Raw genomic sequence first — 14310 nt, forward strand, 5'->3', positions numbered from 1 at the left:
CCCTTATGAATGTTGATGCAAATATTCTCAACAAAATAGTAGCAAACTAAATCAAGCAACATATAAAAAACATTCCATCAGGACCAAATTGCATTTATTCCAGTAATGCAAGATCACTCTAACATCTAATAATCAACAAATGTAATATACCATATTATTAAAATAAAAAAACCCATAATTTTCTTTATTAGCATGAAAAAATTGACAAAATCCAACACCCATTCATGATGAAAAAAGTACTCAACATAATAAGAACAGAAGAGAACTTCCTTAATCTAATAAACAGCATCAGTGGAAAACTCACAGCTAACCTGAAGAAAGACTGAATGATTTCTCTCAAATATCAGGAAAAGACAAAGATATCTACTCTGGCCACTTTTATATAACATTATAGTGAACATTCTAGTTAAGATAGTCATTCATGAGAAAGAAATAAAAGTCATCAGATTGGAAAAGAAAACTAAAACTATCTCTGTTTGCAAATGATATGATCTTGCATATAGAAAATCCGAGGGAATCTAGTGGATTCAATTTAAATAATAAACACATTCAGCAATGTTTCAGGATACAAGATCAATATACAAATATCAAATCTACACACCATCAATGAAAAATCCAAAAATGAAATGTAGAAAACAAAACCATTTAGAATACCCTCAAAGACCTAGAATACTTAGAAACGAATTTAAGAAAAAACGTGCAAGACTTGTACACTAATAAAACATTGTTGAAGGTAAAGATGGTCTAAGTAAATGAAAAGATACGTTCAGAGATTGAAAAACTTAATTAAAAAAATTATTTATTTTTTGAGATGGAATCTCATTCTGTCACCCAGGCTGGAGTGCAGTGACGCAATCTCGGCTCACAGCATCCTCTGTCTCCCGGGTTCAAGCTATTCTCCTGCCTCAGCCTCCTGAGTAGCTGGGTTTACAGGAGCCTTCCACCATACTTAGCTAGTTTTTGTGTTTTTAACAGAGAAGGGGAAAAAACTTAATATTAGTAACAGATATCCAACATAGTTTGTTTGATAGAAGTTCAGCGTTTAAAATACAAAATATACATCATCTTGAAAATGAAATAACAAATATATGTAGGCAAATATATAGGCCAAGAGAAGCTGGAAAATGCAAACCTAGTAGCTGACAAGATAAAATTGAAGGAAAAATTTAAAAAGGAATAAAGACAGACTTTATGTACTGGCAAAAGCAATGATTGTTTTCATCAAATAACATCAGTTTAAAAAGTTAACACAGTGACTGAATTCTGGGGAGCAACAGATAAATCCATAATTGCCGTATTAACCCAAATACCTCAGAAATATATAGACCAAATTGATAGAAAACATACAATACAAGGAAAGATACAGAAGATTAGAATGATAACCAGTAATAAGTTATAATGTAGATCGTGGTTAAAAACATTTTCAGGAACTCAGAAGAGCTGGAGAGAGAGAATGTGGAACAGCAAGTATCAGAATAGCTGATAAAACAACAAGCCCAAATGCAAGTAATAGTCAAGTCTTTAATCACTAACTGTGAAGGAATAAGCAAGAATCTCAAACTGGAGGTAGCACTGACCTCATGTTAAATCCACCGTGCCCTGTGAGCGTATGCACCAATTATGGGTCAGGTAGATTATTACTAACGTAATGGCTATCTCACTGTTGAGGGAGCTCTGAGCAAAGACTTTTGCAGTTTTATAGACCTGGGGGTTGGGGTGAGGTCTGGGGAAAGGTTAGAAGTGGAAAATGCCTGAGTGCTGAATGAGTCCGAATGCAGAAAAGTGTCTTCAAGATCCTCCAACAAGGAGAATTCCAAATGAAGGGCCTGGACTAGGAATGCAGATGAGCATGACAGCATGGCTGGCCAGGGAGCTGAGTTCTTGAATGCAACTCCCTTCAGAGACTGCAGTGCACTGACCCTGTAGCCAGTCTGGTGTGGGGAGGGCAGCTTTCCCTCAGGAGGCCTGCCAGCTAAAGCCTTTATAATGGCTTGTGGTTGTATCTGAAAAATCACAAAAAATTTTTGACCAAGGGCTGAAACTCTCGAACATACAATTCAAGGCCAAACTGAACCCTGCCACTTAGTTCTGTCACTGACTAGACATGAGATCTTGAGCAAGTTATTTAACAATTCTATGCATGAGTTTTTCTATATGTTGAATGGGAATGCACTTGGTAAAGGAAGTATACTGATATAATATATTTTATCTACAGAAAGAATATCAGACACATAGTGTTATAAATTTGTTAGCACTTGTTTAGATGTATACATAGGCACAAACACACATGTATCCATGCATATCTATATTATGAATATATCTGATGTACATATATATTATTATACATTTTTATTGTATATGTGTTTATATATATACACTCTTACACAAACAAATGATTTCTGTACCCAACAAATGCACATACACATTCTTTCAGATTTAAATGAAATATTTACAAAATTTGGCCATTTGATATGCTGCACTTCATCTCTGTGTCAGTTCACTTCCCATTGGCTAGAATTCAGTCACATGGTGACAACAGAATGATTTTGAAGTGCATTCTAGCTGTGTAACTAGAGATAGAAGGAACCCATTTTTGAACAGCTAGCATCTCTTCTGTAGTCTGCCTCTTTCTAGTTACCAACTACTATGCATACCCTTTTTCAACACATATATTTACTTTTTCACCAAAAGAAAAAATAGAAAGTTTCACTAGTTACGCATTTCAAAGTCCAGAATTTTAGAGGACATACCCTCCTCCCCATCAAGAATGTATATTTCTGGTCTGCTAACATAAAAACCAGAAATACGGTTTTTTGTTGCTATCCTCTTACACGATACACAATAGCAGAGCCAGGAATAGGCTATTACAATGAAAACTCACACTAAGAAAAAAGGAAGAAATGGAAACATTATAGCCATAGATTGAGAGCAACATTGCTGTTTTGCTGGGCTAGTATTATAAAAACCTCCACCCTAACAGTACTGGAAGTTTTAAAAATTAGATCTTGGATCTGTTTTTTGGGAGGAACACCTGGCTCCACTATCTGGGAGGTTTTCTCTTATCTTTTGACCTGGTGGACGAATGTAAGAACACTGGAGATTATGTTCCCTTTGAAGGGTGAGGAGTGTGGCACAATTTCTTTTGGTTTGAGAGTTCAATAAGCCAAAACTGTTTTTAGAGCATAATATTAGGTACTTCAGTGGTATAGATGCTTCAAAAACATAACAGAATTTTTATCTATTTGTTTTCAGTATCTTCTATGAGGCAGCAACCAAAGCCAAGGTTATGTTGTAGACATTGTTTTTAAGTCGTTTATTATTTCTGTGCTTATGCCTTGTGTCCATCTCTCTCTTAATGGAGGCTACTTTAAGGCCTTCTAAAAAAGTAGGCTTGGATGGGGAGGCCAAACTTTTCATCAGACCTTTGCCATAGGGTTAAGCGCCTTTATTTACTGAGATGACTTTCAAGTCCTTTCTTGCTACATAGGATGAGGAAGTACTGGGCTTTTTATAACCATGTCCCACTTTTCTAGAGCCTCTCTATTCCCTTTCTTTTATACTTGAAAACTGATCAACTTGAATCAGTTAATAATATATTGCTACAAACAAGCAGCACTAAGCAAACAAAACACAATAACGTTCTGGCTCTTTCCAGCTACTTTCTATGAAGTAGCAAGTTTTCTAGGCATTTGATGTGCCTTATAAATTATTGCAGGCAACTAATAAATGTATTACCACTAAAATAAACAAAAAAAAGAAAACCCTGTATCTTTACAGCCTGTGATAGTATTTCCTTGCCACCTCTTGTTTGGCTGCTAAGTCAATGGCACATATGTTAGGTTTTGGTTAAGATATCATGCCATTTCTAATACGAATTATTTGTTATTGCATCTGAAGAACAAATTTGTAAATGACATTATGTAGGGAGCCAGTTTTCTCAAAACTATTTCTCAAGACTGTATACTAAGCTAGTATTTTTAAACATTTTTTTTTGCTACAACCCAAAACAAAAAACACAATTTATATCATTCAATAAACAGACACAGACATAAACCTGTATGCATACACATGGATACCAGATGGGCCAACACTATGTCATATCTAAACTGGGACTATTACTGTCAAACCCATATGTGTGGTATGGGTATCTGAAATTCCCTTTATGATGCTAAATTGATTTTTCACATGAATTTTTAAAAATTTGCTTGAAAACTGTTGAGTATTTTGTATTTTGGTATTTTTAGTAGAGACAGGGTTTCACCATGTTGGCCAGGATGGTCTTGATCTCCTGACCTCTTGATCCTCCTGCCTCAGCCTCCCAAAGTGCTGGGATTATAAGCATGAGCCACTGCGCCCGGCTAACTGCTGAGTATTTTGAAATGGTATTTATGACAGCTAGGTTAGTCCTTTGAGACATTAGATTGATAGGAATTTTATATCCTGATTTAGTGTTACATTTATTAAAGAGTTTTAATGATTAAAAATAAATAATAAATACCATGTATTATATGATAATCATGTTTCATTTAAAAGTACATATGTATCTTTTCACTTACGATTTATCCCCCTTAGTGTTAAAGTACATTTCCATTTGATCGAACTTTAATAGTACTTAAAAGAATTAAGAATAAACAGTGGAAACAACATTAATCTTTTTAATATCTGAAAGAGGTCTTTATTATTATTATAATAACTACTGATAAGAGATGCAACTTTACAATCAGAGTACTGAGTTTTCTTTCTAAAAAGAATAATAAAGGCATTGTGTAATTTCCTAAAGTTTAAAGTACTGCGGAAGTGCATCTTAATGTTGGAAGGGTAACAAATCCTAAAGTTGATTAGTAAGACAAAATATAATAACATCACAGTTCTTTTTTAAAAACCCCTAACTACAAAGAAAATACAAATTTGGAAACTTAAAAATTAAGAATCTGTTTGTTTCTTTGCATTTATGCCATACTCTCTGAATTTGTAATTTTTTTTTTTTTTTTTTTCTTTGAGGCCCATTCACAGGACGCCATATGAACATAAAACTGTGTGGAAGTACCTGAAAACAATTCCAAATTTAACCTCTCAGCTAAATGATAAACATCTGAAAACACTTAGTAAGACCGTCTTTTCCGAAACCTGGTTGAAAGGCAGCACAGGTAATAGACTAATGTGGGAGAAATTTGGCGAGATAAAATGCAGGCCACTATTTTGAGTTCTTTATCATTATTATGCTTAAAATTTCACTTGACAATTTCAGTTGACGTGGTAAAAATATACTATTTGGATGTATTTTATTTGTAAGTTTATAAGTAGTGAAATGAGTAACATCTCACATTTTAGTACTTAGAGTTTAAGATACACACTAGTGTTTCTCTGCCTGGAGCATGACTCAGAATTACTCAGTGATCACATTGAGACCCATATTGTTAGGTTTAAACATCAGAATTTCTGGTTCAGTAGGTATAGGATGAGGCCTCAATTTCGTTTATAATACCTCAGGTAATGCCACCAGTGCAGGCACCACACTTTTGGAACCAATATCTGAGATACACATTTAGTAACAATATAGTGTTGATTTTCATAGGTGAGACAGCAGACGGTCAATATGATTATTTGACTGAGTCAGGTACTAATCCAGATATAGGGAAAAAAGCCTCTCTGGATAGATTTTCATTTCCCAATTTTAGTTTTTGGTCCCTTCACGAAGGACTTAGTGGATATATTAATAGACTTGTTATATTTTAATTATGGGGGTAGGCATATAATTTAATACATTCTTTGTGTCAGAAGCATCCCTTTTGGTTCCTCAGAAAAACAAATGAAGGAAGATATTGCTATTATTATTCTCCACAGATGAGGACCCCTGAGGCACAACACAAATATCACACAGAGTATTCTTGCTTAGAATCGAGTTTCAAACACACTTCAACCAATTCTAAACTTGTTCTCTGTGTATTATGTCACTGTTAGTACAAACTGGTTTATCAAGATCATGACATTTAAAACCTAACTGGAATTTTAAATAATATGTCTATTGAAATAATTTACATATTTCCAGCATTTTCCCTCAATGATCTTCTCTCATAATTAGTTCTATTTAATCTGTGATCAAGCAATGAAAAATAAATCAAAGGAATTTTAAAGGGGATGAAATCATTTTGAAAGGGAATAAAGGACAAACATTCAACATCACTTTGCTATTAGATTGAGGATAGTAATTAAAAATTAATTTGTTTTATAAATCACTGAAAACATATTTATAATGGTAAAAAATATGGGAACAACCTAAATGTCCTTGAATAGAAGATTGGCTACACATATTTTGATATATCTATTCTATAGAATTCTAAACGGTGATTAAAAAGAATGAGCTAGATTTATATATATTGTTATAGAAACATTAAAGACAGTAAATAGAATAATTGCAAATTATATTAATAACACATTTATGAAAAAGTCTAAATTTATACACACACACACACACACATATATATACATATATCTTTTTAAACTATACAAGTGGGTCCAGAAGGACATTCCAAAAATACATATTTTTAAAAATTGTTGCCTTAGTAGAGGGGAGTGAAATTGAGGGGTGATAAAGGGCTAAAATTAACTTTCTCCTACATATATTTGAGTTCGTTTTATTCTCTCACAGTAAATGTTCATTTGTTAATATTTGTAATTATACATTTTTTTCAAACATTTTCTAAAATTAAAATTAGAAACAAACGTTTAATTCTGATGGCACCTTAACTCAGGTGATTGATGATTAAAATATGAATTTTCAATCTTTCACAAGTGTCAGGCATTCCAACTTGCATTTCAATAGGGTGTACTTTCAACACTTAAAAATTAGGAGTCTCTGTGTTTACACCTACCTGTGTCAAAATGCCTCTCAAGTTTTTAAAGCATTTAGTTCCGACAGCTCAGATCTGTTTCACTACCAAAGAAGTCAACTCATTAAATATCTGACCTTTGTAGATTTCTTTGTTCATCCAATTTAATAAAAAGGCCCAACTAGGTGTCTGTCTCTCTCCTTTTTCTTTATTCATGTATGTGTTTCCCTCCCTCTGCTGTTATTTAAACTATTCCCTCTAGTAGCCCCTCATCACCAGGCTGCTGACTTTCAATCTGCTACTGGGGCTTCCATTTCTCTGGTGCAATTCCACACAGCTGTTTGTACCTTCTGGTCTCTTTTCTGGCCACTAGTTCTTAAAGCCTCATTAAGAAAGCTTCCTAAACTTACCATTATTCACTGAACCTCTTGCTCATTCAGTTTTTATAAACAATCAAACAGTAACAGGAAAACAATATTATACTTCTAAGTAGTGAATAAAACACATTATGTATCTCTAAGTTAAAGTGTTACAAATATTTGATTACTATATTATTATTTACTGACTATATTAATATTACTATATATGAGTACTTATATTAAAATTACTGTATGTAATATATTTTACAGATAGTCATCTCTCCATATACATGTGTAGGTAGATATAGTTTACTGAAGTCAAATGGAAGAATTTTTCATTAGATTACATTTTTATGGCCTGAACTAGGGACATTTTTATGATTGATAACCTAAAGCTCATGAAAACTAAAAGAACTGCTGTTTAGTTACAACCTGTAACAATATCCCAGATCAAACTTTTATTATCTAGCTTTATGTTAATATTAAAACACATTTCTGTAAAATATGTTTTTCTCTTTTATATCGATGTCACCTTTACTGTTTTCTTTGTGTAGTCCTTTGTCTTACAGTATTATTTCTCTTCTATTTCTTTCATTTTATTTCATTCTGAACCCACTTTTGTGAGGTTGTATCTCAAAAACTCCAAAAGTCCTCATTTTCATTAAATTTTATATTTATTTTTAATGCTGAAAATATTTTTATGTTACTAAACTTCTAACATTTCTTTAACCTGCATATATTTTATTTTCTGTTGTGGTTTATATTTTATTTAACAACTAAAAATATGGTAGCTAAATCTCATGAAATATGTAGTGCGCGTCTTTTCTAGACGTAAATTAACCATAATTCAAATAATTTATTCTTATAATAGAAGAAATAAAATCTTTAGCTGAGATTTAGTATAAATCTAGTATTTATGTAGACTGATGAAGAAAAAAAGGAGATCCAAGAGAAACCCAGGAAAGGAAGGCTTCACTGCTGAATTTTACCAAACATTTTAAAAAGAATTAATATCGATTATTCTTACATTCTTCCAAAAATTGAATAGGAGGGTATACTCCCAGACTAATTTTATGAGGCCAGCATTACCCTGACACTAAAGGCAGACAAGATAAGTGAATTCAGTAAAATTGCAGGATACAAAATCAACATACAAAAATTAGTAGTGTTTCTCTACTAATAAAATATTCAAAGAGGAAAATAAGCAAACAATTCCATTTACCAATATTAACAAAAAATCTAACCAAGGAAGTGAAAGACCTGCAAACTGTAAAGTAGAAAATATTGATAAAATAAATTGAGAAAAATAGTAATAAATAGAAAGCTGTCCTTTCTATGCTCATGGTTGAAAAAATTAATATTGTTAAAATGCTCATACTATTCAAAGCAATCTATAGATTCAATGCATTCCCTATCAAAATTCCATGACATTTTTCACAGAAATAGAAAAACAATTCTTAAATTCATATGGAACCACAAAAGAACCCAAATGGCCAAAACAATTTTGAGCAAAAAGAACAAAGCTAGAGGCATCACACTCTCTGATTTCAAAATACATTGAAAAGTGATTATAATAAAAACACAAGGCAATGGCATAAAAACAAATATGTTGATATGGTAAGGCTTTGTGTCCCCATCCAAATCTTATCTTGAATTGTATTGCCCATAATCCCCCCAAAACCCACATGCTCAGGGAGAAACCAAGTGGAGGTAGCTGAATCCTGAGGGCAGTCACTCCCATGCAGTTCTCATGATACTGAGTGAGTTCTCATAGGATCTGATGGTTTTATAAGGCGCTGTTCCCACTTTGCTTGATTTTTGACAAAGGTGCTAAAAACACTCAGTGGAGAAAGGACAGTCTCTTTAATAAATGGTGTTGGAGATAAATGGTGTTTGAATTTATAAGTGATGACTTACAGTATCTGTAGAAGAAATTTCTAAGCAACAAAGTGATCAAGATATGGCCTGGCTATTTCTAACAACCTCGCTAGACTTCAGTTTTGCTTGAGGCCTGTAGCCTCTTTCTTTTGGTCAATTTCTCCCTTTTGGAATGGGAATGTTTTTCCAATGCCTTTTTCCCCATTGTATCTTGGAAGTAAATAGTATGTTTTGATTTTATAGGCTCATAGGTGGGAGGAATATGGATTCAAACTTAGATAAGACCTTGGACTTGGGACTTTTGAGTTAATGCTGGAGCAAGTTAAGACTTTTGGGAATTATTGAGATGGGATAATTGTATTTTAGAATGTGAGAAGGATATGAGATTTGGGGGCCAGGGGCAGAATGATATAATTTGGACATCCCCTCCAAATCTCATGTTGAGATATAATTCCTAGTGTTGGAGATGTGGCCTGGTGCAAGGTTTCTGGTTCTTGGGGGTGGATCCCTTGTAACTTGGTACTGTCCTCATGATAGTGAGTGAATTCTCACAAGATCTGGTTGTTTAAATGTGTATGGCACCCTCCCTTATTCTCTCTCCTGCTCCTTCTCTCTCCATGTGATACGTCTGCTTCCATTTTACCTTCTACTATGAGTAAAAGCTCCTTGAGGCTTTCCCTGAAGCTGAGAGGATGCCAGCACCCACCATGCTCATTGCAGCCATTTTTTTTTCTTTTTTTTTTTTTTTTTTGAGACGGAGTCTCGCTCTGTCGCCCAGGCTGGAGTGGTGCAGCGGCGCGATCTCCGCTCACTGAAAGCTCCGCCTCCTGGATTCCCGCCATTCTCCTACCTCAGCCTCCGGAGTAGCTGGGACTACAGGTGCCCGCCACCTCACCCGGCTAATTTTTTTTTGTATTTTTTTAGTAGAGACGGGGTTTCACCGTGTTAGCCAGGATGGTCTTGATCTCCTGATCTCGTGATCCACCCGTCTCGGCCTCCCAAAGTGCTGGGATTACAGACTTGAGCCACCGCTCCCGGCCTAAACATCTTTTCTTTACAAATGACCCAGTATCATGTGTTTCTTTATAGCAATGCATGAATGACCTAACACATGCTGTATTATAGAAACTGATAACTTAGATATAATGAACAAGTTCAGATACAAACTATCATAGTTGACTCAAAAGAAGGATAACTTGAAGGATAACTAAAATAATGTATTAAATTGGTAATTTAAAATATTCTCACAAAGAAAATCCCTGACCCACATGGATTCATAATGAAGTCTGTCAAGTATTTAAAGGAGACTCTAGAGCACACGTATTGAACAGTTAAGAATAAAAGTTAATTTATAAAAATGCAATTAAGAAATTCAATTCAATTTGCCAATAACATCAAAAATATAACCTGCTTAGGAATAAATTTTATAAATGAAGTGCAAGACTTGTACATTGAAAACTATAAAACTGTTGAAATAAATTAGTAAATAAATAGAAGGTAATTCAATGTTCATAGATCTACATAATTAATATTGATAAGATAACAATACTATTTATATTGATCTACAGATTCAACACAATCCCTAACAAAATACCAATTGCCTTTTTTTTTTTGCAGAAATTAATAAGCTGATCTTAAAATTCATATAGAAATTTAGGGGATGCAAAACAGTCAAAACTTTTTTGAAAACAAATGATAAAGTTGAAGGACTCACACTTCTCTATTTCAAAACTACTACAAACCTTTAGTAACATAACAGTGTGATATTGGCATAGATATATATATAGAGAGATAGATCAATGGAACAGACTGAGTCCAGAAATAATGTTTTAACTTGATGGTCTATTGGTTTTAGACAAGGTTGCCAAGACAATTCAGTGGTGGAAAGAAAACTCTTTTCAACAAATTATGCTTGGAGAACTAAGATGCTAGATAATGAAGATAGACCATACACACTTATTTACTTACACCATACATAAATATTTACCAAACGTGAATTGAGAATATAAATGTAATAATTAAAACTATAAAACTTTTAGAAGAAAACTTAAGAATCTTCATAATCACAGGTTAAGCCATGCGTTTTTACACATAATACTGACAGTACAAGACACAAAGAAAAAATTGAATAATTTGGACCTTATAAAAATTAAAATATTTTGAGCTTCAAAGAATAGAATCAACAAGGTAAAAATGCAGCCCTTGTAATGGAACACAGTACTTGCAAATCATATATCTAATAAGGGTCTCATGTCCAGAATGTGAAGAACTTGTAAACCTCAATAACAAGAAGACAATTAATCGAATTTAAAAATGAGTATATTAGCTGAATAGATACATTTTCAGAGAAGATATAGCCAATAAGCATGTGAAAATGTCCAATGTTATTGTCATTAAGCAATTCCAAATAAAAACCACAATGGCATACTACTCCATCTCCACTATCATGATTAAAATATAAAAGAAAGTAATAAGTGTTGGTATGGATGTAGAGAAGTTGAAGCTCATACATTTCTCTTGGGATTGTAAGATGAAGCCACTTTGTAAAACAGTTTGGCAGTTCCTCAAATATTAACCATAATGTTACATTTGCCCCGTGTGTTAGTTTGTTCTCACGTTGCTAATAAAGACATACTTGAGACTGGATAATTTATAAAGGAAAGAAGTTTAATGGACTCACAGTTCCACATGGTCAGGGAAGCCTCAAAATCATGGTGGAGGGTGAAGGGGAAGCAAGACACGTCTTACATAGTGGCAGACAAGAGACGATGAGAGCCAAGTGAAAGGGGAAACCCCTTACGAAACCATCAGATCTCATGAGACTTATTCACTACCATGACAATAGTATGGAGGAAACCGCCCCACTATTCAATTATCTCACACTGGGTCCCTCCTATAGCACATGGGAATTATGGGAGCTACAATTCAAGATATGATTTAGGTGGGGACACAGCCAAACCATTTCACTTCTGGCCCCTCCCAAATCTCATGTCCTCACTTTTCAAAACCAATCATGTCTTCCCAACTATCTCCCAAAGTCTTAATTCATTTTAGCATTAACTCAAAAGTCCACAGTCCAAAGTCTAATCTGAGACAAGGCAAATCCCATCTACTTGTGAGCCTGTAAAATCAGAAGCAAATTCCTTACTTACTAGATACAATCAGGGTACAGGCATTGGGTAAATACAGCTGTTCCAAATGGGAGAAATTGGCCAAAACCAAAGGGCTAAAGGCCCCATGCAAGTCCAAAATGCAGCTGGGAAGTCAAATCTTTTTTTTTTTTTTTAAATTAATTAATTAATTAATTTTTTATTATTATACTTTAAGTTCTAGGGTACATGTGCATAACATGCAGGTTTGTTACATATGTATACTTGTGCCATGTTGGTGTGCTGCACCCATCAACTCGTCAGCACCCATCAACTCGTCATTTACATCAGGTATAACTCCCAATGCAATCCCTCCCCCTCCCTCCTCCCCATGATAGGCCCCGGTGTGTGATGTTCCCCTTCCCGAGTCCAAGTGATCTCACTGTTCAGTTCCCACCTATGAGTGAGAACATGCGGTGTTTGGTTTTCTGTTCTTGTGATAGTTTGCTAAGAATGATGATTTCCAGCTGCATCCATGTCCCTACAAAGGACACAAACTCATCCTTTTTTATGGCTGCATAGTATTCCATGGTGTATATGTGCCACATTTTCTTAATCCAGTCTGTCACTGATGGACATATGGGTTGATTCCAAGTCTTTACTATTGTGAATAGTGCTGCAATAAACATACGTGTGCATGTGTCTTTATAGCAGCATGATTTATAATCCTTTGGGTATATACCCAGTAATGGGATGGCTGGGTCATATGGTACATCTAGTTCTAGATCCTTGAGGAATCGCCATACTGTTTTCCATAATGGTTGAACTAGTTTACAATCCCACCAACAGTGTAAAAGTGTTCCTGTTTCTCCACATCCTCTCCAGCACCTGTTGTTTCCTGACTTTTTAATGATTGCCATTCTAACTGGTGTGAGATGGTATCTCATTGTGGTTTTGATTTGCATTTCTCTGATGGCCAGCAATGATGAGCATTTTTTCATGTGTCTGTTGGCTGTATGAATGTCTTCTTTTGAGAAATGTCTGTTCATATCCTTTGCCCACTTTTTGATGGGGTTGTTTGTTTTTTTCTTGTAAAGTTGTTTGAGTTCTTTGTAGGTTCTGGATATTAGCCCTTTGTCAGATGAGTAGATTGCAAAAATGTTCTCCCATTCTGTAGGTTGCCTGTTCACTCTGATGGTAGTTTCTTTTGCTGTGCAGAAGCTCTTTAGTTTAATGAGATCCCATTTGTCAATGTTGGCTTTTGCTGCCATTGCTTTTGGTGTTTTAGACATGAAGTCTTTGCCCATGCCTATGTCCTGAATGGTACTACCTAGGTTTTCTTCTAGGATTTTTATGGTATTAGGTCTAACATTTAAGTCTCTAATCCATCTTGAATTAATTTTCGTATAAGGAGTAAGGAAAGGATCCAGTTTCAGCTTTCTACTTATGACTAGTCAATTTTCCCAGCACCATTTATTAAATAGGGAATCCTTTCCCCTTTTCTTGTTTCTCTCAGGTTTGTCAAAGATCAGATGGCTGTAGATGTGTGGTATTATTTCTGAGGGCTCTGTTCTGTTCCATTGGTCTATATCTCTGTTTTGGTACCAGTACCATGCTGTTTTGGTTACTGTAGCCTTGTAGTATAGTTTGAAGTCAGGTGGCGTGATGCCTCCAGCTTTGTTCTTTTGACTTAGGATTGTCTTGGCGATGCGGGCTCTTTTTTGGTTCCATATGAACTTTAAAGCAGTTTTTTCCAATTCTGTGAAGAAACTCGTTGGTAGCTTGATGGGGATGGCATTGAATCTATAAATAACCTTGGGCAGTATGGCCATTTTCACAATATTGATTCTTCCTATCCATGAGCATGGTATGTTCTTCCATTTGTTTGTGTCCTCTTTTATTTCACTGAGTAGTGGTTTGTAGTTCTCCTTGAAGAGGTCCTTTACATCCCTTGTAAGTTGGATTCCTAGGTATTTTATTCTCTTTGAAGCAATTGTGAATGAAAGTTCATTCATGATTTGGCTCTCTGTTTGACTGTTACTGGTGTATAAGAATGCTTATGATTTTTGCACATTAATTTTGTATCCTGAGACTTTGCTGAAGTTGCTTATCAGCTTAAGGAGATTTTGGGCTGAGACAATAGGGTTTTCTAAA

General features: G+C 34.6%; 1 protein-coding gene across 2 annotated transcripts in view; it reads left to right on the top strand.

Annotated features, from left to right (window-relative positions):
* Window positions 1-14310, top strand: part of CNBD1 (cyclic nucleotide binding domain containing 1) — a 550745-nt gene that overhangs the window by 326231 nt on the left and 210204 nt on the right. For both annotated transcript variants that reach the window (XM_038000319.2, XM_038000318.2), the window contains exon 5: window positions 5002-5147. In XM_038000319.2, coding sequence (XP_037856247.2) covers window positions 5002-5147 — 146 coding nt within the window. The remainder of the gene's footprint in view (window positions 1-5001; window positions 5148-14310) is intronic.

Source organism: Chlorocebus sabaeus, chromosome 8, assembly GCF_047675955.1.
Source record: "Chlorocebus sabaeus isolate Y175 chromosome 8, mChlSab1.0.hap1, whole genome shotgun sequence".
NCBI lineage: Eukaryota > Metazoa > Chordata > Mammalia > Primates > Cercopithecidae > Chlorocebus > Chlorocebus sabaeus.